Source organism: Octopus sinensis, linkage group LG10 (genome assembly GCF_006345805.1).
Source record: "Octopus sinensis linkage group LG10, ASM634580v1, whole genome shotgun sequence".
In the NCBI taxonomy this organism is placed as follows: Eukaryota; Metazoa; Mollusca; class Cephalopoda; order Octopoda; family Octopodidae; genus Octopus; species Octopus sinensis.
Genome location: NC_043006.1, coordinates 51,292,157 through 51,319,665, shown reverse-complemented (window position 1 = coordinate 51,319,665; position 27,509 = coordinate 51,292,157). Strand labels below are relative to the sequence as shown.

Sequence of the window (27,509 nt, the reverse complement as noted above, 5' to 3'; positions counted from 1 at the left end):
CTCTCACACACTGTCTTGCAATCCAAAATACCTCAGTTCTTTGGTCCTCACGTTGCTGGACATTGGCAAACTTCTTTTCTGCTTCGCTCTTGGCTATGTATACCTGCCACCCAGCCTCCCTTTGGCTACCTGGTACAGTTCCCTGCTACATGCTTAAAACATCTGGTGGTGTGGGCCAAGGCCTAGTCACCCGCATTGTAAACCAGGTAGTTCATGATGGAGTCATACCCAACGACTGGCATAGCAGCACTATAGTCAGCTGCTACATGGGTAAAGGTGATGCTTTAGATAGAAATAACTACAGGGGTATCAAGCTGCTGGATCAGGTGCTACTCCCACCCTTCCAGGCCTGTTTCTTTGCTCTAATGGCTTTGTCTACCATACTATTCCACCACCATCACACATAACTGGATCATCAGAGAAAGAGCCCACAAGAAATAGTAGCCAAATTTACCTCAAACCAGTATCCTATGAGCTTTTTTAAAATGGAAGAAGACATTGACCAACATAGCTCAAGTGGACAAATGGCATGTGTTTAGATGAACCAGATAGGTTGACCTACTAAAATAAACTGCAATGAATTGAAATTAAGCATGAATATGATTTTCAGGTTCAGTCCCACTGCAGGCACCTTGGGCAAGTTTCTTTTCTACCATAGCCCAGGCTAATCAATGCCATGTGAGTAGATTTAGTTGATAAAAAATGGTGTGTAGGAATGTATGTATTTGTATGTGTGTGTGTGTGTGTGTGTGTATGTGTGTTTGTCCACCCCATGCTTCACAACTGGTGTTGGTTTGTTTACATCACCATAACTTAGTTGTTTGGCAAAAAAGACTGCTAATAGAATAAGTTTCCAAAACACACACACACACACACAAGTGCCAGGGCCGATTTGTTTAATCAGACCTATTAAGGCAATATGCCCAGAATGGCTGAAATAAGTAAAAGAAACTAAAAGAACTAGAAAAAGAATACAAAAACCAACCGAGCAGCAAATGTTAGTGATTCTGAAGGAAAAGGGGAGATAATTTCAGTACAGTAAGAATCATTTCCAAAGAAAATTGCTAATTTTCAAGCTTAGGAGAAAATCTGATCTTTATTAGCAGACAAAGTATGATGCTATAATAAAAAAGTTTCTGGGAAATTAATTTCTATTCTTTTGATATTATCTCTGTACCACTTTGGTAGTCACTAACAACTAAAGGTAGGATTTTTTTCACTTTCTTTCTCTAACTAATAGGCATCTATTGATTTTAAGGGTAATCTTTTGGCTTATGCCATTGAATATATCGAAACCTATCTGATTTATCTTAATTTAAGTAAGTGGACTGCTTCAACCACATGGTTCCGGGTTCATTCCTACTGTGTGGCACCTTGGGCAAATGTCTTCTACTGTAGCCTTGGGCCGACCAAAGCCTTGTGAGTGGATTTGGTAGACAGAAACTGAAAGAAGCCCGTCGTATATAAGTATATATATATATATATTTGTGTGTCTGTGTTTGTCTCCGCAACATCGCTTGACAACTGATGCTGGTGTATTTTCGTCCACGTAACTTAGTGGTTCGGCAAAAGAGACCGACAGAATAGTACTAGGCTTACAAAGAATAAGTCCTGGGGTCGACTTGCTCGACTAAAGGCGGTGCTCCAGCATGGCCACAGTCAAATGACTGAAACAAGTAAAATAGTAACGAGTAGTCAAAACTATTCTTAACATTTGTATATTTGATAAACTCTTTCCACTGATCAATAAGGCTTCAGATAACTATACTCTCCTTACAAGACTAAATAGTACTGAAACATCCTTAGCCTTCACAGTGCCTACTAACAAATATTATATTTTACTCTAAACATAAAAATTTCACAATTTTCTGTGAAATTAAGACATAATTCTTAAAATAATTATCTCCCCTTCCTTTGAGACCTGCTCACAAATACTGCAAACTCTTTCATTTTCCTTCTCAAGCACAGAACAAAATTTGAAATAATTGAAATTCATTTATTTATTTATTTTTTGTACATGTCATTCAATACATTTCCCATTTTTCTGATGTCATGAGTAAACAAAAAGATGGATAGTGAAGGCTGGAGCATCTTTGATCATATATTTCTTCAGGCTAAATAACAACATCCATAAGCCAATAAGGGTACCTCTAAATGGTCACTTTATCTGCCAGAAATAGTAACCAAATCTTTCTCACATCACATCCAGTCATCCATAAAAGTAAAGATTTATGAGATATATTGGATAAATTGGGCCAAGGTACACTATATTTGAAAGCTGTGAAAGACTACTTAACTATGTTACCTATAGGAGGGGTTTAATACACCCCAACCCATGTGATACTGGTGGTTTGTAACTTTCAGTTATAATACATTTGACATGGTTTGGGAGCTTTTCTATGTTTATGCACAGAGAATTTTAAGAGTCTGTCATCACATTACAACCCTCTCAAGTATGAAAATTGCATCCATGTGCATGCTGCGTATTGCTTTAAGTGTAATTTCTTTTTATTGGTGTGATAGTAGATTGCTATAAGGTCATCACTAGAATATTGTCATCACTTATTGCTTTTATGTGCATTTCAATCCTGGTGCAATTCAATACAGAAACTAAAAGCACCAGCAATGTCCTACCACCATGTGAAATATCAAGTTTATACCAAATTCCAATCAAAAGATGGGTGGAGGGAATATGACTTCCCTTGTGGGAAATAGGGTGTTATAATAACCTGAGAGGAACAGGATTAGATAACAAAGAATGGCACTAAAGGAGAGTGAGAAATAGGTGGATGGACAAGAAACTAGGTGATTGCAGTAAATGAGAACAGTAGAGTGTGAGCTGTAGGAATTGAGTAAAAATGGTATATAAAATTGACAATAGAAATTTTTTATTAAAATATATTAAAACTGCAATTTAAGAGATTACACTGGTCTACAAGCTTTTTTGTATTTAGGAAATAGACATCATTCCCATACAAAATCGGTCTCTTGAATTCAAATATAACCTTCTTTTTGAGCTATCAGATCTAGTTTTTAAGTTATTGAACATTTCTATAGTTACTATGTATGTGTACACATCCAGTATGCAGTGTTCATTACCTTATTCTAATTCTAAGTTTTTTTTTCTTTTTCCATACTTTTTTGATGTTGTGTTGTACTAAGCAATAGAAAATGAGCAAGATGTCCTCTTCAAGAAAGTGTTGCATTAATTCTCCAAATGTTTTGTTATGTTTGTGGAGAATACACATTACCTGAAAATTGAAAAAAAACATCACTGATTTTGTTGAAAGAGCATACATGGCATATTTTGGGATCAAGCTGGGAGATCAAGATAAATATTGGGTACCACATAGTGTCTGCGAATATTGTACAGAACATTTGCATTAATGGACTAAAGAGACAAGGAAAATTATGAGGTTTGTTATACCAGTGGTATGGTGGAATCCCTATAATCACGTGGACGATTGATATGTTTGTAATCTAAATTTGAGGGGTATTAACTGGAAAAATCGACAAACGCTTGTCTATCCTATTCTTGCCTCTGCTGTTAGACCAGTTCCACACAGTGAAGAGTTTCCTGTTCCTGTCTTCAATGTCTTGCCTCAGATAACTTTACCATCAACCAAAGAAGATACATCACCTGAAGATGACACTAGAGATCAAGACTTTTCAGGTGAGACTTTACCTCAGCTATTCTCCCAGGTAGAGCTGAATGATCTAGATCATGACTTGAACTGCCCCAAAAATTCTGTAGAGCTGTTGGCTTCCCGACTGAAAGAGAAGAATCTTCTAGAGAATGGTATACATATAACCTTTTATCGGAGCCGACATGAAGGACTCCTTTCTTTCTTCACAAAAGGGGAAGTGTTGCTTTACTGCAGAGATGTCAGTGGGCTTCTTAATAAACTTGGCATTGAGGAATACAGCACTCAAGTCACTCAACAACTCTGAAGGAAAAATATGAAGAAGTTCAGTTGGTTTTAGAGAAGATACTGTATCATGATCATAAATGGGTCTTTCTCATCAGACAGCAATCTGGTTATGCCAAATACCCATGCTTTCTATGCATGTGGGACAGTAGAGACTGAGTAAACCACTATGTTAAGAAAGACTGGCCAGCTCAAACAAATATGGCTCCATGTAGAGCTGCCATAATATTGGAAGAACCTTTAGTTGAGTGAGATAAGATCATTTTCTCCCCCTTTGCACATCAAACTCAGATTGATCAAACAATTCGCCAAAGCTCTTGACAGAGGAATGCTTCAAGTATATCTGCAGTGTATTTCCAGACTTGAGGATTGAAAAACTTAAAGTAGGGATTTTGGATGGACCACAGATCTGTAAGCACTTGAGGGACACAAATTTTGTGAAAATGATGAGCGAAAATGAAGCATCAGCTTGGCTAGCCATTGCAGAAGTAGTGTAAAATTTCCTTGGGAATCACAAAAGTGAAAACTATAAAGATCTTGTTACCAACTTGATATCAACTTTTCGTGATATTGGCACGAATAAAAGCATCAAAATACTTTGGCTTTTTAGTCATCTTGATCATTTTCTTGAAAATCTTGGAGATGTTAGCGATGAACAAGGTGAACGATTCCATCAGGACAACAAGGAGATGGAAACTTGGCATCAAGGACATTGGGACGCTGTGATGATAACAGACTATTGCTGGTGTTTAAAATGAGATACTACTGTTGCTCAACATTCAAGTGTAAATTTATTCTTTGAATTTTCTGCCAAAAATCTTTGCCAATGTGCATTTTCAATTTTGAATTTTTATTTCTACTTTGTTTTGTTTTGTGTTATGCTATATTGATTCATATTATATGCCTTTTATATGAATAAAATTCTCTATCAGGTCTAGTCAGAAAACTAGACCTGATAGAGAAAAACTGAAGTTATTTTTTAATTTAGCAGGCAAAATTACTTATGAATTCGTTGAAATATTCCAGGCACCAGGCAAAAAAATTTCTTGTTGCCCAGTGTAATTTGACATTGAGCCAAAGTATTGCTAAGAGTTTTGGTTTAATATATATATATATATATATATATGTATGAGTGTATTTACATTATGATTATTATAAGGACATGAGGACACATACATGCATACATACATACATGCATAACACACTTACACACACACATTTGCACTGAGAGAGAGAAAGAGAGAGAGAGAGAGAGAGAGAGAGAGAGAGAGAGAGAGAGAAAGCATACTTTGGTTTTTTATGGCACTAAATGGGGAACCAGTAGATGCTTTTCAAGAATTGTTCCTCATTGGAAAGCAGAGATATTGAGGCCTATTATAAAAACACTGACTGCACCTCATGTCACCATTATAAGAACAACAGGCATTCTACAGTCATATTTCCACTCAACCTGGTCACCATTTTGACCTCCTTACAGTTGAGCACATTCAAATTTTGAATCCTAATAACAACAAACTATATACCCAGTCAAAATAATTGCTGCTGGTGACCAATAATTATTTTGTTGGCATATGACAACTAAATAATTTTATTCATTTTAGTTGTGTGTGTGTGTATATATATATATAATATATATATATATTATATATATATATATATATATATATATATCAATCCATGCCAACATCATGGAATATGGACATTAAAGGATAATGATGATCTCTCTCTCTCTCTCTCATATATATATATATATATATATATATATATACTGCAAAGGAGGAGGGATCTTAAATTTCAGCAGATACCATATGAGCACTCTGTTAAAATATGAACTTGGCTAACTACATCGAATATATATATATATACATAGATAGATAAGATACATACATATATAAATATATATATATATATATAGACATATATTCATATATAGGCATATATATATACATACACATATATATATATAAATACATACATATTCATACATGTACACATATACATATATATTCATACATACATATATATATGAATAAATATATATATATATATGCATATATATACATATATATATATAGGCGCAGGCGTGGCTGTGTGGAATGTAGTTTACTTCCTAAACACTTGGTTACAGGTTCAGTTCCACTGGGTGGTACCTAAGGCAAGTGTCTACTCCTAAAGCCTTGGGCCGACCAAAGCCTTGTGAGTGGATTTGGTAGACAGAAACTGAAAGAAGCCTGTCATGTATATCTATGTGTGAGTGTCATTGTGTTTGTCCCCCACCATTGCTTCACAACTTAGCAGGCTGGCAAAAGAAACCGATAGAATAAGTTACAAGACTTTAAAAAAATAAGAACTGGGGTCAATTCATTCGACTAAAAATTCCTCGAAGTGATGCTCCGGCATGACTGCAGTGTAATGACTGAGACGTCTTCTGCCCAATATTCGTTATTTGGTCATCCCTGAACTCTAGAAGAAGATACTCGCCCAACACAATCTTATTCGTGAAAGATGCTAAACATCTGAACTGGTTTTGAAATCGTGCGGATACTATTGAGTTCTCTCCCCTACACTATAAAATTGATTTCTCATTTTTTTTTTTAAAGTAACGATAGTAGTTTTCGAACCATAGATAACAATAACCGGATGATAACTTTTAATATAAACTGAGCTTATTTAGGATCCAATCATCGTTTGACGACCTTGTGATTATGAAAAGCAAATTCCACTAATAAATATAAAGACGACAGCTACAATCACCGATGTCATGCGAAAAGAGAGCTTACTACGTGTAACATATTTTGATATGGTCAATAATATATCCGCAAAGCTTCCAAACCTTTGTAATGAGAAAGAGCTATTTAGAATTGTTAAGATCCAGACAGTTCGTTCGTAATCCTTGTGGTCACCTCAACAAAAGTTTCATTTCGCATGGAAGACATCAAATGTTCCAAATGGTTTCCAAAGCCATTGGTCAAGAAGATCCACGCATGTAGGGATTGCTATACACAGCAAACCAGCAATGGTGTCCCTAACAAGATTGTTACTAAAAAATTAAACAAATAAATAAACGAAAACTCACCGTATGATATAAATGAATAAAGGAACGATTAATAACATTTGATAAATAAAAAACAATATAAAATACGGGATGGTTACGATCAGAATACATTTTACAGTTCTAGTAGATCAGGACAGACAAGAGAACTATAATAATAGCATGAAGTGAAAACGGTACTGATACAGGTTTCAAATTTTAGCATAAAACTAGCAATTTCGGGGAAGGGTGCTAGTCGATTACATCGACCCCGAAAGGATGAAAGGAAAAGTCAACCTCAACAGAATTTGAATTCACAACATAAATACAGACGTAATATTGCTAAGTATTTAATCGGTCGTGTTAACAGTTCTGCCAGCTCGCCGCCTTACAGCCGGTATTAATATTACTAACCCTTGGGCGGCGAGCTGGCAGAATCGTTAGCACGACGGGCGAAATGCTCAGCAGTATTTCGTCTGCCGTTACGTTCTGAGTTCAAATTCCGCCGAGGTCGACTTTGCCTTTCATCCTTTCGGGGTCGATTAAATAAGTACCAGTTACGCACTGGAGTCGATGTAATCGACTTAATCTGTTTGTCTGTCCTAGTTTGTCCCCTCTGTGTTTAGCCCCTTGTGGGTAGTAAAGAAATAGGTATTTCGTCTACCGTTATGTTCTGAGTTCAAATTCCGCCGAGGTTGACTTTGCTTTTCATCCTTTCGGGGTCGATTAAACAAGTACCAGTTACGCACTGGGGTCGATGTAATCGACTTAATCCCTTTGTCAGTCCCCTCTATGTTTAGCCCCTTGTGAGCAATAAAGAAATAAATATTACTAACCCTAATTTCTAAATATGGCACAAGGCCGGCAATTTTGAGTAAAGGAGGATTAATGGATTATCATCAATCCCAGTACTTGATTGACAATTTATATTATCGACCTCATAGGGACTAAAGGCAAAATTGGCCTCAGCAGGATGTGAACTCAGAACGTAAAGAGCTGGAAAAAAATTCTGCAAAGTAGTTTTGTCAACTCCCTAACAATTCTGCCAGCTCACCACTTTGATAATAGTAAATGAATTCGGAGTTTGGCACAAGGCCAACACTTTTGAGGGGAGGGGTCAGTTGATCCCACTGACACTCTAACGATTTTGTCATCCCTCCACTTGAGTGATATAAATAATTCTTTCTACTGTAGGCACAAGGCCTGAAATTTTGGGGATAGGGATAAGGGATAGTTGATTATGTCGACCCCAGTAATTACCTACATACTGTAAGTAGGCTTGATCTCTGATAACATTATGTGTGATTATGATAGGCGGCTTCCATTGCTGTTATCATGAAGGGTACATAAGGTGACAAGCTGGCAAAATGCTTAGCAGTATTTCTTCTGTTGCTACATTCTGAGTTCAAATTCCGCTGAGGTTGACTTTGCCTTCATCCTTTTGGGGTCGATTAAATACGTACCAGTTACGCAGAGGTCCATGTAATCAACTTATTCTCCTCCCCCTTGTGGCAAAAATTTGAAATCGTTACTTTGAAGAGTACAGCTACAATGGCAGTGAGTGAGGGTGTCTCTACGTGGATGCCCGGCCGGTAGCTAACAGCAACCAAAATCTCCAGAGATTGAAAAAGGATCTTGCCTAAACACTGCAAGGTGTTTTTGTCAATCCAAATAATCTTTTTTTTTTTAATTTACCACCAAAATAAATTAATTTATATAAAAACATATTGCAAAAGGTTATAGGACATGCAGATGTATGTATGAATATATAAGTACAAATAAAATACAATGAGCAACCCACCAGCACAAGTTGAATGTCACCATCTAAACACAGAGTACCCCATGAGCAGGTGCAGGATACTGTTGCATCCGAAAGTGACTGCATGTATCCTGTTTGTTGGGTGAGATAAAAGACACGCCACATCCTCTGAGCAGATTTCTTTCAAGTAATGATAGACTACACTAGGAAACATTGGTTTTTGTTTTGTGCTGGAGATGTTTCCTAGTAATTTGGGGGTGCCAGTTTTAAAAATGAAATCTGTTTAGCTCTGTCACATCAAGATTTTTCAAATTCAAATATCTATTTTTCATCATTTCCAGGGTTGTCACCATATCTAAGGACAGATTTGGCTGCATCAAATGCAGATACACATAAGGAACTAGACATAACTTAGAAAACAGTTTCTTTTTCACTGTCATTTAAAGCAAATGCAACTACAAAAGTCATGATTTTAAATATCTTCAGTGAATAAAAAGCACCAAACTTAAGCAATTTTCACTGTTTTCAATATAACCAGTTTTAAATTTCATAATAGAAATGTTCTGTATATAATCAGATGTTAATAAACATGTTGCTGTGGTCCTTGACATCATGTTTCATATTTTTTTAATTTGTAGGTATGCCCAGTGCCTGATTTAGTGTGACTATCATTGCAAACCAGGTGAGACATGTGATGCTGAACCCTCTATTTCATAAGAAATAGAAATAGTTAAAATTCTGGTAATTTGAATGGCCACTTAATGTTGAAATAATGAGGTCACATGAGTCAAAGTTATTTTTTTGTCTAGCTTGGTCAAAGAACATATATGCTCCTTATGGAACTTTACCATCACAAATCTGAATTTCCTTAATTTGTATCGGAATCAAAATCGCTCAAAAATCAATGGAAATTGTAGTTGTGATACCAGTGCCGGTGGCACATAAAAGATATTTCTTTATTGCCCACAAGGGGCTAAACATAGAGGGGACAAACAAAGGGATAAAGTCGATTACATCTACCCCAGTGAGTAACTGGTACTTAATTTATCGACCCCGAAAGGATGAAAGGCAAAGTTGACCTCGGCGGAATTTGAACTCACAACGTAGCGGCAGACGAAATACGGCTACGCCTTTCGCCCGGCGTGCTAAAGCTTCTGCCAGCTCGCCGCCTTACATGGTGGCACATAAAAGAACCATCCGAACGTAGCCGTTGCCAGCATCACCTCGACTGGCCTCCGTGTCAGTGGCACATAAAAAGCACCAACCGATCGTGTCTGTTGCCAGCCTCGCCTGGCACCACGTAGAAAGCACCCACTACACTCACGGAGTGGTTGGCATTAGGAAGGGCATCCAGCTGTAGAAACACTGCCAGACCAGACTGGGCCTGGTGCTGCCTCCTGGCTTCCCAGACCCCAGTTGAACCATCCAACCCACGCTAGCATGGAAAGCGGACGTTAAATGATGATGATGTAACTTGACATTTTTGAGAAATGCTTTTCTCCGGTAACAACTGGCTTGAATACACGTTTCATATTTCAGAAGTACAACCAGTTGTGAGAGAAGAAAATGCAAAAGCAATCCCAATGTCTGCTGTATTTGTGGATGTTACACTTTAGCTAGGCAGGGAAAAAAAAAAAATCAGATTTTGTAAAGAAAGCTTACCTTACTTTGACATGAAACAGTGAGTACCCCATATAGTGTGTAATGTAGGAGACAGGGAGACACTGAGACTTTTTTTTTTTTTGAAATACTTAAGCAGAAAGTTTCTAGCTTTGCCTTGTTAGAAAATTAAGGTATGTCAGATTAGGCAGCTATTGCAGGGTGAGTAGTTTTTGGAGACTATGTCAAGCATTGAAAAAAAAAAAAAAAAAAAAAGCATCGAATGCTTTTGCTGCTGTGTCTAATTTCCTAGGAATCAGGAAGTGGTCAAATCATAAAGAATTTATGCAGATCCTGTTCAGTCTTCGAGCACAGGACTGCAACATGAGTGTAAAAGTGCATTCCCTGTAAATCTTGGTTCAATGAATGATGAGCAAGGAGAAAGCTTCCAAGATACTAACACCATGGAAACTAGATATCAAGGCAGGTGGCAGCTGACTACTACTACTACGTGTCTGCAAAGCAGCACCAAATTCACTCCTTGAGTAGCTGAAATTCCAGTTTGACAGAAATATTAATCCTAAAATGTACTATTTGATATGTTAGTTTCTCATTTCAGTATTGCATTTAAAGGCAAAACTCCTTAACGACCATTATCACCAATTAACCCTCTTTTGAAACACGTGTTAGAAATAGGAACCAAGTCTCTCAAAACACACATTATCGTTTTAAATAAGTATGATATCAGATAATGTAGTCCTACATTATCTGATAATAGTTATATGTCAATGCAAGGACTGCTTTTAATCACAGGCCCACAGGATGTTTAAATTTGCTTGTACCATGAAGTCCAAGGGCGATAATTCAAATGACTGATAAAATTCCTTTCGTACCATTTTAGAACGAAATCCAGATAAGGAATAAGTTTTTATTTAATGGTGGTATACGAGGGAGGTCAATCTAAATATGCGCATGGAAAAAAAAATTACCAAAGAGCTTAATGTCTCTTCCATTAAATGTATAAATTTTTACTATTGTTTTTTTTCTGCAAATTGATTAAGTTAGCTTAGGCTTCTTTCTTGCAGGTAAAATATATGAACGAAAAAATTTTTATATACATCTTTCAATTTAGTATAACGTCTAGTAAAAATATATCAACTGTGACCTCTTCGTAATAATTCTCCAGAGCTACCAAATTTGAAAACTTAGTGAACTTTCGATTTGACACTAAGTTCTCAAATTTGGTAGCTCTGGAGAATTATTACGAAGAGGTCACAGATGACCTCCATCTTGATAATTGCAATGGCAGCATTGTACAGCAGGTCACAAGTAACTTGATTGCATTCAATGCCAGTTTTCCAAAGATTAGATGGATTGACAGGAACTGGCAGGGCCACACCAGATTCAATAGTACTTTTGCTTGGCTTTTACAACTGGATGCCCATCTTAACACCAACCACTATAGTGTATTTGGGGACTTCGCTTCAGGATATCAATTGTGGTGGACAGGTCTCCAGTACAGCAATGCACCAATATTTCAGTCATTCCGTGATCATCCAGGTCTTCCTACAACTTTCCAAATCTGCACCACGTGACCTAACTAGTGCACACTACCTTTTATGCCCAAGTTTTTCCTCAATACACCAGAACTGTTGCACATCCAGCAAAGCATAGCAACTTCGTTGCCCTAGGTCTTCACACATCCTCTCATTTGCTGAGGCTTTCCTCAATAGACATAATTGTGGCACAATTAATTATTGGAAATGCGTCCTAGAATAATGCTATAAATTTGGTCTGGAATTCAACCAGAGCAACGTTTGGGAACAAAAAATGAAACAGCCAAATCCATCAATATCTCAAATATCAAGCTTAAATATAGATTCTTTTTAAAAAAGTCAGTGATTAGGAAAATATATTTCTGTTAATTGCTGAGATTTAAGGGTACATATATTAGCAGCCAAGCCATTTAATGGAACTGGTTACATCAACAGGCCTGTCACTGCATTTCTAAGGATACGAGATATCCAAGTGACTTCCGATAACATCTATAGTTTGTAAAGGACCAGCTTGTCACAGATAATATAACTGGATAAGTACCATCTTCTAAATTCCACTTACAAGGATTAGTGAACTAAGACAATTGTGCAATGCAGTTCGGTCAAAGGCTAAACTTGGTTTCAAAATTTAATCATGCAACCATGCCTTTACATAGTTACAAGCAATATTATCTCCCCACGAGAGATTTCATTTGTAAGCCTTTTATGCCCACATCACTTTACTGTATGCTGACCAATAAGACCAAATTATGTGCATAGTTGTACACTAAACAAAATTTTGATTTTTTCCCCTAATCCTGTAAATTTAGCTTACTGAATTCAAATTATCTTCCTTCCGCCGGGTGAAATGCTTAGCGGTATTTTGTGTGCCGGTACGTTCTGAGTTCAAATTCTGCCAAGGTCAACCTTACCTTTCATGGTCAATTAAATAAGTACCAGTTACGCACTGAGGTCGGTATAATCGACTTAGCCTGTCCTCTCTGTGTTTAGACCCATGTGGGTAGTAAAGAAATAAGTATTTCGTCTGCCATTACATTCTGAATTCAAATTCTGCCAAGGTTGATATCATTGACAATCACTTTTGTCTGTCCCCTCCGTGGGCAATAACGAAATAAGAAACATTAGAAATTTAGTTTTTGTATCTTCAAATAACCAAATTTTGTATACAATAAACACCCATTCTCCATGCTAGAGGTATTTACCAATGTCATGGTGAGGAAAAGACAAAAAAGTCAATGTACATACAACTAAGCATAAATAATTTGTAAATCAAAATTGAAAAAATCTTTAGGTGGGAAGGAACATGCTAGAACTCAGAAATGACGTCTCTTGTCAGGTTAAAAATGCTTCTAGTGAACTCCAGAGATATTACAGCCATGACCATCTCATCTTTTAGACATTACGTTAAGGATTACATTAATAAATGCCTCTTTCTTCAGGAGTTTAATGGATATTTAACTAATGTCCAACAAGCTGCATGATTACCAGGTAGCTCAAATGCTTTTAGTTGCCAGTATTTTGAATACATAGCTACAAGTATTACCATCATCCACCCCTTGTAACATTTCCTAGCTTTTGCTGATATATACAAAACAGATTTTAAAGATTCTCAATAGTTAATTTTTACTTTTCATGCAATTTAGTTTCATCAATGTAGTTATAAAACAAACGACCAGAGTTCATTCACTTTAAAATGTGAAGTCATTGGCTTCTACTTTTCCTTACTGTTTAATTTCTCGCTAGTGTTAAAACCATTGAAAAAAATTAAGTAAAACAAAAAACTTTGTAGCTGATATGATTGCTTTTATTTTCAGCTAGCTCTTTTGTGCCACCGTTTTTAAATTATTTAATATTCATCTCCTTCCTCTTCTTCAGCATCAAATGTGTCGACTCCAACCTCTTCATAGTCTTTCTCCAGAGCTGCCAAATCTTCACGAGCTTCAGAGAACTCACCTTCTTCCATACCTTCTCCCACATACCAGTGAACGAAAGCACGCTTGGCATACATCAAGTCAAATTTGTGATCAAGACGAGCCCAAGCTTCAGCAACAGCTGTGGTGTTGCTCAACATGCACACAGCACGTTGAACCTTAGCAAGATCACCTCCTGGAACAACAGTTGGTGGTTGGTAATTGATACCAACCTTGAAGCCAGTTGGACACCAGTCAACGAACTGGATTGACCTCTTTGTTTTGATAGTTGCAATGGCAGCGTTGACATCTTTTGGTACGACATCACCACGGTACAACATACAGCAGGCCATGTATTTCCCATGACGTGGATCACACTTAACCATCTGGTTTGCTGGTTCAAAGCATGCGTTTGTAATCTCAGCTACATTCAACTGCTCATGATAGGCTTTCTCAGCAGAAATGATTGGTGCATAAGTAGCCAATGGGAAATGAATTCGAGGATAAGGTACCAAGTTGGTCTGGAACTCAGTCAGATCAACGTTAAGAGCACCATCAAACCTCAGAGAGGCAGTGATTGAACTGACAACCTGAGCAATCAAACGATTCAGGTTAGTGTAGCTGGGACGATCAATATCAAGATTTCTTCGGCAGATATCGTAGATGGCTTCATTATCAACCATGAAAGCACAATCAGAGTGCTCAAGAGTGGTATGGGTGGTCAGGATAGAATTGTATGGTTCTACAACAGCAGTTGCTACTTGAGGAGCAGGATAAACAGAGAATTCTAGTTTAGACTTCTTTCCATAGTCAACACTGAGACGTTCCATAAGAAGAGATGTGAATCCGGAACCAGTACCACCACCGAAACTGTGGAAGATTAAGAAACCTTGAAGGCCAGTACATTGGTCAGCAAGTTTGCGAATTCTGTCAAGAACCAAATCAATATGTTCTTTTCCGACAGTATAATGACCTCTGGCATAGTTATTGGCTGCATCTTCCTTGCCTGTAATGAGTTGTTCAGGATGGAAAAGTTGTCTGTACTGACCGGTACGAATCTCATCTGAAAGTAAAAAAAAAAAAAAACCTCATTTGAATCATTTGCTCAAAAGTTGAATGAAATTAAAATTTCCAAAATTTAACAATAAGATACAGAAATACATATGAAAATACTCACCAACAACAGTGGGTTCCAAGTCTACAAAAACAGCCCTGGGGACATGTTTTCCAGACCCTGTTTCACTGAAGAAAGTGTTGAAAGAGTCATCTCCACCGCCAACTGTTTTGTCAGATGGCATCTGACCACTTGGCTGGATTCCATGTTCCAGACAATAAAGTTCCCAGCAGGCATTACCAATCTGGACTCCGGCCTGTCCGACATGAATACTGATACATTCCCTCTGAAAAAGATAGATTCTATACTTTTAAAACAAAAAAACTCAATCGATCAAGGAATTGACAAATATTACATTCCTCTAGTTGATAATAGCAACTAAATAATAATCTTAGCCGCATACTCGAGTTGCAATATTAATTCTAGATGCATAACAGATAAAACAGAACAGATGATAGTGGCTTTCCACATAAGAACGTAAGTCTTTTGAGAAATGAAATTGCTTGGCACTTGGCTTCAGCTCTATGAATAGACACCAAAATAAAATTCTACTGTAGGTACAAAGTCTGAAACTTTCGAGGAGATTAGATCGATTACACCGACCTCAGTACTCAATTGATACTTCCTTTATCAACCCGAGAAGGAAAAGTCGACATCGGCGGAATTCGAACTCGCAAACGGACGAAATGCCACTAAGCACTTTGCCCGGCGCGCTAATGATTCTTCCAACTCGCAGGAATATATAATACTGCAAATAAAAAGCTCGTCCAACCGACGAAGCCTCTGTACATATAATACTAAATGTATAACGTCAATTTCTTAGGAGTGGGAGAGACTGCGTAAAGTTCTTTTTTTGGTTACTTTTTTTTTTTTTTTTTTTTTTTATTAAACCGCCGAAATTCACTTATATGTTGAAACTAATCACAATCAAATTCTTCTCACAGGTTAGCCAATACGAAAATATTGCAGAAAACACTATACGGCACTGCAGTGGGATCGATCGAATTCGTGACTACATGGTTCTGAAACGAATTTCTTAATTATGCTCCCCACCTCCCCCACCGGGTTGTTGGTTAATATACCCTCCTTTAAAAAATCATGGTAAACAGCAATAACGCCATCGGAAAAAGCCAGATTTCATATAAATTCGTTTACTCTTAGACTCTTATTAACTGACATAATTTCAGCACTTTAAAACATTTACGCAAATGCAGGCAAAAGATTACATTTTATTCAATTTAAAAAGCACTGACGTTTTTCTTTGCAATTATTTGGGATATTATTCATAAGGCGGGACGAATCAACAAGAACGAAATATGGTATATCATAATTTATAAAAATAAATAAATAAATAAAACTTTCCTAAGACAAAGGCTTCTGAAACTAATGTTCGTCTGTTAAAAAAAAAAAAAAAAAAAATGCGGCATGTCACGTTCCTCTCAGTCATTCTCACACGTAGTAGTCGCAGAAGTTTCGAATACTGTACCAGACCAACCTAGAAATAATGGCTGATGGTTCGAGTGGCTTAGCTTAAAAGTGATGACTAATACTAGCAGAACATCTGAAGGTATCATATAGACAATGGTTCATAATGTACATATAGCCAATAATCAATAATTTTAATTTCTCCCAACCCCGCCGTTCAGGTCAAAATGATAACAGTTTTGGTATATAGCGGTTGCGAATGCGGCATTTCTTCCGCAATGCAATCACGAGGCACGAAATGATGACAAATAGCTTTCAACAGATGATAATGATGGAACTTAAGTGTGTATTAATGACTTGGAATCTTTTTTTTTTAAGAGAATAGAGTATGATGATTTAGCTGCTATTTCTAGCACGTCGCAAAGGATTGACCGTTACGGTCAAGTTACTAGAGAGGTGGAGGATGTAAAAAGATATTTAAAAATGGCGGAGTTTGCTGCGTGGTATCTATTCACACCCACATACATACATTGAGTGGAGTAAGGGAGGGGGCAGTTGAAAGTATTCGAAAATCCTTTCTTGGTGAGTCAACTGTCAGACAACCTAAAATCCTGTTTTAACATCTAACAAACTAGCAGCTGATGATACAGATAATAGCACCCGCCTTTCTAATCTAACGACTTTATCCTGATGATTACTACAAAGAAAACTGTACTTAAATCTTATTAAACGGATTTGGTTTATACAACAGAAATTTAATAAACGAAAATAATTATATTCACTTATTTTTAAATTGTCACTTTATGCCACCAAATTACGAAATGGAAATTCGTAATATAGTGTCGGACAAAAATGTCTTGCCGCCAAAAAAAACCGCCGTACGTTGATAACTTTACTTTTCACCCTTCCGCAGCCCAGTAAAAATAAAATACGTTAATGTACTGGAGTTGATTTAATATTCTAATCAAGACTTAGGTCAAAGTCAATGCAGAAATAACATTTCTACACCTAAATTAAAAGCCAATTATTTCGGAATAAGCGGCACACTGTAATATTTAACATTTTTTTCAGGAATTTCAGATCTTGTTTAAAAACTGTTACTGATGATAGTCAGGTGTGTGCTGCATGTAAGACAAGTGATTTGAATTAGCGCTGCCACAAGAGCGAACGTTTTCTAGACAATGCGAGTAGTAATAGCCATTGTCTATAATTCACAAAAGGCGAAATGACCAGGAACAAATTAACAATACGAGGCCAAATATTCTATTCTTACAATTATTGTTCAAAATATTGGCAATCAAATTTAATTTTTGCGCATAGATACATGAAACGTCTATACAACTAAACGCAATTTATAAATCGCTGTGGATGAGGCTGGAAAACTAATTTAAAGCCATTCATGTTTTCAAAACCCACAATTAAGAATTAAATTATTTCTACAAACGCAGAGAACACTTTTGTACATTCTCTCCACACGAATCATTCATTCTTAAATTTCTAATGAACTATCTGTACATGATGATCATATTCATTCAGTGGAAATTTGCTTAGCGGCTGTTGATTGCAGGTATTATTAGCAAAAGCAACGTCTATTTTTCAGCGCGCGACGCTATTCCATTCAGTGAAGCGATGTTCGTTCTCACGAGGTATGGGAAAAGTTTTGAAATATACTACAAATGAAGAATTACAAAATTTACATAGCAATTTGAGCAAGCTATCACTACCTCACAGGGAAGAAAAGGGGGAACGAATTGTGAATATTCCTGAATATTCTTTTAAAATTGAAATTGAATGAAAAAAATATTTCGTATCGTAATTCTTTTATGAAATGAAGGAATACTATATATAAAAAAAATCTGCTCTTTTCCTTCCACATGAGGTAGTAATAGCTATTCTGAAGGTCCACCGTGATTTGAATATAAATCGGTTATTCTCATTATTCCTCGAGGAACAATAATTTTACACAAACTTTTAAAAATAATGAGAAATTACTTCCCTCGAAAAAAAAAAAAAAAAAAAAAACTATCACGAAGAGGCGAACTCATCACAGACTAGCAGCACATGGGCGGTTGAAGCAAGAGGAAATCGCAAGTATTTTGTACAGCAGTGATAGGGAAGGGCACTTGTTATTTTCTCACTTTTTATGGGATTTGACGATTTTGTTTGCTCAATGCATAAATGAAGAAAGCAAAATTTGTGGCTAAATGATGTGCAAAATAGCGCATCGAGATTTTTCAAATTAGTTTCCAGACTTACATCAGTACAACCACAAATCTGTGGCGGTGGTGCAGGCGATCGATTTAGTCGACTACATTCCTAGATTGGAAATTTAATTTATTGATCTCCTACCCCACATGGAAAGGATAATAACAACCACGTCAGTAGAAAGATTCGCTAAAGCGTAGGGCAAAATTCCTTTGCGGCATTTAGCTACATCCCACCGAGGGAAACTGCCTATCTTTCTGGTGGTAATAAAGAAGAAAAAAAAAATGAAATACTAGTCAATTTACGTTCCTGTAAAATATCCTAGAATATAAAATGTTTTAAAGAACGAGTGTTAAGTAGGGAAAAAGATCTCAAACACTTGAATGCCTCTGGTTAATTACTTATTCAACAGTTATTATGGGAGACTTCAAACACGGTTTTGTACACTAAACGATGTAGCTTCTATAAATGACAAGACCATGGTAAGAAGGCGAAATAATGATTCAACTCGATATAATTTCAAACGTTGTGAAATAATGGACACAAAAATAGTCCCAATCATTTATAGTTCCTGAAACGAGGTATGAGGAAAAAATATCGAAGAATGCCAAGCAAACAGTTGGCCTACATTCTGTACAAAAGGTTCCACCTAAGTGCTTATGCCCTTAACAGGCTAATTACTGACATAATGCACAATGCCACAAATTTTAGTTGGGGTGAGATATAGTTAAATTGCACTTAGTGCTTGACTCCGTTTCTCCGACTTCGGAAGTACAAAAGTTATTCGGCAGAATTGGAACAGATATAGCAAACCTATGACAGAAATGGCTGGTATTTACGCAGAATCTATTACGGGGAGAGAAAAAAAAACGGGATGCAATGAGCCTTCCCAATAGGGAAGATATTTGCTAATAGTAATTAACGCGATGTTAGGAATTTTTTCGAACGGACTTATCTGTTGTGCGTAAATGAAATAATAATAATTTGAATATAACAGCAATAACTGTCAGTTATCATTGTTATTATAACTTACCATGTTGTCTTGATGTCTTTTCAGTTGAAGAGAGGAAGCGAAGAATTAAAGAGATTCTGTGAGGTTTTGGGGGTGGTAAATTAACAGCGTTCGTGCTCACACAGATATGAGGTATCGTTCGTGAGTTTGAAAACTGCTGCTAATGCGTGAAACCTCGCTTATATAGTAGTCAACCCTACCCCCCCCCTCCCCCAACTACCCACTTTTATTTTATCTCCCACTGTCTACATCACCGATTCGTTGGCGCCCTCCCCCTCGTTCGTGCTGACAATTCTGTTGGAAACAGGCAATATTATTAGATTTCACTGCCGATCCTCACTCGTTTACAGTCTATCTTTCTTTCCCCACCCCCTTTTATTTCTCTCTCTCTCTCCCTCCCTCCCTGCCTCTCTCTCTCTCTCTGTCTTTCTCTCTGTTTCTTACTTGCTTACTACATTACTGACTGCTTAGTTTTAATTATTCTTTCATTTTTTCTTACAATCTAATCCGATTGACCACACACATACACACGTGGCTACACATATATACAGTACCCGTCCACAATACAATTACTCATAAACAACATAGTTCTTATTCTTCTGCTTTATTATACCCGTTGATAGTTCACTACAGCTCTTTTTCACGTCCGTTTTAATCATCACCATCACCGTCCTTACGAGTACTCCCGTGTGTAGCCGCTCGACTTGCTCGGTATAGCATCCTAATCTTCCTCAAATAGTCCTTATATATCAGAAATATATATTTCTAAGTGATCAGAAATACATATTTAAAAAATATAAAACATGATGGAGTGGTCATGGTCGGAGCGCTTTGACCAAGGTTTGCCTGTGTTTAAATAACTACTACTACGACGACGACTAGTAGTGGGGGGGGGGCTCTGCGTTGACGCCCAACCTGCTTTAGCAGTTCAATCTCTTTCCAAAGGGCTCCTACTGTCATTCATAAGCAATGAGCATGTTAGATAATGTAGTTCTTACCAACACATAAAAAGACTGCGTTGTCTCAGCTGAGATGCTTTTCACCCCTGGATGTCAGGGGTGACTGCGGAATCATCATCATCATCATTACCACCGAACTACTACGATTGATATTATTCTCACTACTAATATAATCATTATCCTCAGCATACATCATTGTATCTGAATGCTACACCTATCTAGATATGTTATCATAGAAAAAAATGTCTCTCTTTTAAAAGCATACAGACACATCCACTGCTCACATTGCGGCGATCTCTAATTATTGGGCTACATCCAACAAAAATCTTCCAAGTCGCAACAAATCTCCTAAACCATACCTCCAAAATAGTCGTGCAACCGATTGGCAAAGACTCGTGATCACGTCACAGACATTCTCTCTCTCTCTCTCTCTCTCTCTCACTCTCACTCTCTCTCTCTCTCTCTCTCTCTTTCTCTGTATCTATCAATCTATTTATCTCTCTATCTATTTCTTATTCTGTTACTATTATCCTCTGTGGAGGCGCAATGGCCCAGTGGTTAGGGCAGCGGACTCGCGGTCGTAGGATCGCGGTTTCGATTCCCAGACCGAGCGTTGTGAGTGTTTATTGAGCGAAAACACCTAAAGCTCCACGAGGCTCCGGCAGGGATGGTGATGATCCCTGCTGTACTCTTTCACCACAACTTTCTCTCACTCTTACTTCCTGTTTCTGTTGTACCTGTATTTCAAAGGGCCGGCCTTGTCACTCTCTGTGTCACGCTGAATATCTCTAATTACACGTTAATTTCACGAGCAGGCTGTTCCGTTGATCGGATCAACCGGAACTCTCGTCGTCGTAACCGACGGAGTGCTTCCATCCACTATTATCCTCTACAACAGGACCATCTTTACAGCGTTATAGGCCTCCGAGCAAAGCAACATACAGTGACCTCTCAACCGCAGAATACGTAGATTAGCACTCGGTCCCCCTGCTATCTCTCCTCTTCGCATTACTTCTATTGAGACGTGTCAACCAGGCTTAGTCTGGTTTAATACTCGCACCTGGTCTTTGGTTGCCTTTTGCAACTCTACTGCAAGCATTCGGACGCGAGCTGGCAGAAACGTTAGCACGCCGGGTGAAATGCTTAGCCGTATTTCGTCTGTCTTTATGTTCTGAGTTCAAACTCAGCCGAGGACGACTTTGCCTTTTCATCCTTTCTGGGTCGACAAATTAAGTACCAGTTGCGTACTGGGTTGATCTAATCGACTGGCCCCCTCCTCCAAAATTTCGGGCCTTGTGCCTAGAGTTGAAAAGAATATTGTTGGCTTATGAACGCTGCCCATACATCCTACATGATTAAACACTTAGAAAATAACAACAGAATCTATATGAGTTATGAGTTTTTTTTTTTTGTGGGTTTTTTTTCTCAAAACAAAACTACTTTACTTATCTACCTCCAAGTCTATGTTGTGCTGATGACGGCCTTTGAGCGAGAAACACGTGTTCACGACTATTCTCTCACCGACAAACAATAAACCTGTCCTTTTCCTTAATGGCATATCAGCTTTGTGGATTCTTGAATCGTGAGAGAGCGAGAAACACGTGTTCACGACTATTCTCTCACCGACAAACAATAAACCTGTCCTTTTCCTTAATGGCATATCAGCTTTGTGGATTCTTGAATCGTGAGATTATCTCTACTTTTAAATGGAGTTGGTCTTAACCGTCCAAAGAGGCGCGAATAATTTTAACGAACCCTCTTTTACTTGTTTCAGTCATTTGACTGCGACCATGCCGGAGCACCGCCTTTAGTCGAGCAAATCGATCCCAGGAATTATTCTTTGTAAGCTTTATTCCATTGGTCTCTTTTGCCGAACCGCTAAGTTACGGGGACGTAAACACACCAGCATCGGTTGGAGGGACAAATACAGAGACACAAACACACACTCATATATACATATACACGACAGGCTTCTTTCAGTTTCCGTCTACCAAATCCACTCACAAGGCTTCGGTCGGCCCGAGGCTATAGTAGAAGGCACTTGCCCAAAGTGCCACGCTGTGGGACTGAACCCGGAACCATGTGGTTGGTAAGCAAGCTACTTACCACACAGCCACTCCTGCGCAAGAATTTATGTTGTAGTTCATATACCAGTTATTTGATTACGTTGTTCAAATGTACGACACTAACATTCTGAGTTATTTATCTCAGCTCATCTTTGTTTAAATTATGCAAATTACCTATGTCACAAATGTGTTCCTATTTATTACGGGTCGTTCAAGCGGTATGAGTCCTTGCGTTATCTTTCTTCAGAACTTGCATTTTACTAACTAATGCTAGCTATTTTTGCCGCACACTGACATACATTTGTCAGATGCTGAGCTCACCTGATATTCTCCGAGTGTTACTCCCCAGATTTGCCTGTACGGTTTGGAGCATGGCCTCGGAATCGAAGTTCTTGAAACCCGAACGAAATTTCTCGAACCATCTTAATAGTGTACTGTGATCGACTGCGCTTTACCTTTCGCATTTGGTTGCTTCCACAACGTTATGGCCGATGCTGAGCTGACCTGATGCTCTCCCTAGATTTACCTGTACGGTTTGGAGTATGGCCCCGGAATCGAGGTTCTTGAAACCTGAACGAAATTTCTCGAACCATCTTAACAGTGTAATGTGATCGACTGCGCTTTACCTTTTGCATTTCGTTGCTTCCACGACATTATGGCCGAACTCGTCAAGCATAATTTCCTGAATTAGATTATGTTGCACATTTATCTGTGCAGATTTCAAATCACATACGTTGTGAAGCAATTCACAACACGTCTGCACACCAACTACCATGATACTACCAGCCTCAGCTGGTACCTTGAACTGCTTCGTTCACGTGATATACATGCCGCAAAATAGCATATATTGCAAATATTGTAAAACTCTCGGCTCGCCTTTTGACTCTTAACGTATGCAAATTTATGCTATTGACCAATTGCAGTTAATTTCCTTTGCAGATATAGCTGTGTTGTTAAAAAGTATCCCTGAGCGGTACTTTGGGCAAGTGTCTCCCACTGCAACCCAGACCAACTAACGCTTTGTGAACTGAATTTAGTAGATGGAAGTAGTATAGAACACCGTCATTTACGTCGCGCGCGTGTGTGTTTGTCTCTCCACTTCTTGACATGTGTAAGTTTGTTAACGTCAGATAATTTAGCGGTTTAGTACCAGACATAGAATAAGTATTAAGGTTGATTTCTTCGACCAAACCTGTTAAGGCGGTCTAGCCTGGCCGCAGTCCAAAGACTGAACCAAGTAAAAGAATTAAAAATGATCTATAGGCCGTTGCTAATAGCTTATTCATTCGTGGCCTGCTGGCTTTTTGCGACATCACAGACTGTTTGGCCATTATTATACTATATCGGTTCGACTGATTTTTGTTTTGGCATTTAGGTACGATGCTGATCTACAGAGTGAAGATCCACAGAAAACAGTGAAATCACGTGATAATGTTGTGCCATCCATCGGTATAGACAATTGTCTCGTCAGCCGATATAGTCACTACGCGTCAACGTGCAGTGTATCTCTGGTCGTTAGTAACAGTTTAAAGGTGATCTCCGCAACACATCCAGTTATGTTGGAGGAACTAATATTAATTGTTACCAATACTGCTATTGTCGCTAACAGCTAATTTGAATATTATTTACAACCCTTATAAACTATAAATCAAATTGTGTGCTGATTAGGTACATTTGTGGTAGCATCTGCGGTTATACTCATGGGATCAAGTTATGATAAAGACAAAACATGTACCAAATTGTCCTCTACATTTGCCTGGTTGTGGGAGAAATAAAAAGAATGGAAACATATTCCTTCAAAGCCTTTTTTTATGTGTGTGTGTCTTTGTATGCTTTTGATAATATTTTCATGTTGGCTTTTTTTGATGCGCCTTCGTTAACTATGGTAATACTAGCTTAATTATTAGGATATAGTAAAACTGCTTTAACATTGTAATGCGAGAATTAGTAGAGTGTTGGATCAACTCTGCTTTTAAACCATCCTGGTCAATAAAATAAATACCAGTTAAATATGAGTACTTGGCTGGTACTTTGATCGACTATATCCCATCCTACCTCACGAAATCAACTGGTTTTGTGCAAACTGCTTTCACCCATTAAAAAAACCACACACTTATCGAGACATGGTTGTCTGCCCTGCTAGGAGTTACAGTCAAATCTCCCTCAAATCACAACCAACCTTCTTAAAAAAAAAAAGAAAAGATTGGGAAATTAGTTATAAATATACAAACAGATGAGACAGCCAAGAAGTAGGAGGACATTCCATGAGATCGTTCTGGCTTATCGGAAGGCAAACGTTTTTAATGAAGTGAAATGAAGCTGAAGCATGCTGAGACGCACTCGGTAAAAACACGGCACCAAAACAACACTCGCAGATATTCTCTGCCAAGGTCGGCCATGAGTTACTGGCGTCTTGGATAAATTTAATTTTGGCAGTCATACATAAACCGAGTTTAAAAGTGTAAAATATATTAGGATCTTTACTTTTTGACCAACAGATTTATAAAATAATTTTTTGTAACTAAACACTTTCAAACATCGGACACTGGTAGAATGTGTTATATAAAACATGTTTTACTCTTAGCATTTTTGAGAAAAACTTATATTTACGAAGTTATTTCACGTTCAAGTTCTCGTATTTCGGTAATTTCAACCAATCAGTAACGTGTATTCAGCTGAATAAAATTACTGCTGTTGTTTGTCAATAACATGTATCGGCGGTGTATTTTTCGTTTGTCACTGTTATTTATGACATAGTTCGTGCGTTTGTACTGGTTTTAAGGTTTTAGGGTTAGGGTTGTCATAAATAACAGTGACAAACGAAATATACACCGCCGGAAGTTCTTGTTGACAAACAACAGCAGTAATTTTATTCAGCTGAATACACGTTACTGATTGGTTGAAATTACCGAAATACGAGAACTTTAACGTGAAATAACTTCGTAAATGTAAGTTTTTCTCAAAAAACGCTAAGAGCAAAATGTGTTTTATATGACATTCTACCAGTGTTCGAAGTTTAAAAGTGTTTAGTTACAAAAAAATATTTTTTAAATCTGTAGGTCAAAAGGTAAAGATCCACATATTCACTATAAGACTAATAAAATTTTTTATCTGAAACGTTATACACTTCTAATGCGAGGTCAACTTCGACAATGTCACACCTTCCACAAGAAACGTTTTGAATATTCAGTGACAGCTGGCGTGTTTTCTATATATATATATATATTTGCTTTTTATTTCTGAAATTTAATACTTAACTGCATTGACGAAGATATTAATGGCATAGCAAGGTTCGAAATTGTTGCTATGAATACTTTATATTGTGATTATATTATGTGACATTTCATCATGCGTATGCTCAACCAGTAGTCAATGTATGATAACAAATATCAAATGGACTCGTTACTACTTACAAGAAGCGTTCACAACAAGACATATGTCGCGAAAATTGAAGATGACACTGGAAAAGGCAGTTGAAAGCAGTTCATTTTACAAAAAGCTCACCTTTTAAATTCATGTTTTTATCGGGTCGAATGTGTGTGTGTGTGTGTGTGTGTGTGTGTGTGTGCGTGTGTGTGTGTGTGTGCATACTGCCCATGGACAACTACTCTTTCATTCTGAAGTGTGTTGGCTATCTGGCTGCAAAGTACATATAATATTCGAGTTGTATATTAGAATATTTGAGTTGTTAACTATTTTTCTTGAAAAAAATCATTCGATGAGAGCGAATGGTCCAATAGCTTTCCCTAGCTAGATATGGTAGCATTATATGTCTGACATTTTAACGCATTTAAATGACCTAAATTTGAGCTAACAATGAGCGATCTGTAACGATTTTTAAAGTGGAAGTTAAAGTGGAAGCCATGATTATGAATAGCTGTGTGTGTTGAATATTCATTCGCTGGTTGGTCCCAATTTGGCAACGTAGCAGGGAAAATGACATGGCCGATAAATTCAGCCTAGTATTGCCACAACTCGGATTTTTGCTACATAATTGAAAACATTGTTAAGGTCAAACCAAAATATTCTAAAATGCTACAAAGAAACAATGTTAGTGATGAAAAAAACCCAAATAATATGCATATCGGATACTCCAAGATAAAGCAAAAAAAAAAAAAAAAACATACAGCTTATGAGAGAAGAAAATCTAAATAAAGTTATCTGTGTGGAAACGGGTAATATATGTATTTCATTGCTCCGTGATTCCACCTAAGGGTAAATTTTTATTACTTTATTCTTGTTTCAGGAAACATAAAGAGACAATAACAACTAATTATGTATTTATATACGAAATATATAGCAGTAAATTGTATCTTATTTAATATTTTATGTATTTTTATTCTTATATCAACTTTCAACCGCAATCATTCAGTTGATATACTTCTGACTTTGAGGTATTCATCAACCCGAAAGATAGTACTATCGATCCCTAAGGATCGATATCGACCACTTTGGCGTTATCTGATATAGCATAGCGGCTATCCGTTTTGGCTCGTAGCTTCATTCCTGTTGTTTTTCTTGATTGAGCAGTATTTTATGAAGGTATTCTAGCCATTTGTCTTTGGACCTTCATGTCTAAGATAACAGTATCCAATGTGTCCTTGCCCATTGAAAAACGGTAGAGTGTAATCTGAGAGAAAGCGGTGAGTTGGCAGAAACGTTAGCACGCCGGGCGTAATGCTTAGCGGTATTTCGTCTGCGTTACGTTGTGAGTTCAAATTCCGCCGAGGTCGACTTTGCCTTTCATCCTTTCGGGGTCGATAAATTAAGTACCAGTTACGCACTGGGGTCGATGTAATCGACTTAATACCTATGTCTGTCCTTGTTTGTCCCCTCTGTGTTTAGCCCCTTGTGGGTAATAAAGAAATAGGTATTTCGTCTGCCGTTACGTTCTGAGTTCAAATCCCGCCGAGGTCGACTTTGCCTTTCATCCTTTCGGGGTCG

The 27,509-nt window shown here is 37.5% G+C and overlaps 1 protein-coding gene across 2 annotated transcripts in view; it reads right to left on the bottom strand.

Annotated features, from left to right (window-relative positions):
* Positions 1–13,656: 13,656 nt before the first annotated feature.
* The window catches only part of LOC115216563 (tubulin alpha chain), an 86,994-nt gene continuing 73,141 nt past the window's right edge, over positions 13,657–27,509 (bottom strand). The window contains exons 1-3 of one of the 2 annotated variants that reach the window (XM_029786028.2): positions 19,562–19,732; positions 14,962–15,184; positions 13,657–14,847 (exon numbers count right to left, since the gene is read on the bottom strand). In XM_029786028.2, coding sequence (XP_029641888.1) covers positions 13,721–14,847; positions 14,962–15,184; positions 19,562–19,564 — 1,353 coding nt within the window. In that variant the 5' untranslated portion in view covers positions 19,565–19,732 and the 3' untranslated portion in view covers positions 13,657–13,720. Of the gene's footprint in view, positions 14,848–14,961; positions 15,185–19,561; positions 19,733–27,509 lie in introns of those variants that run through there. The other variant, XM_036506649.1, reaches the window with a different exon arrangement.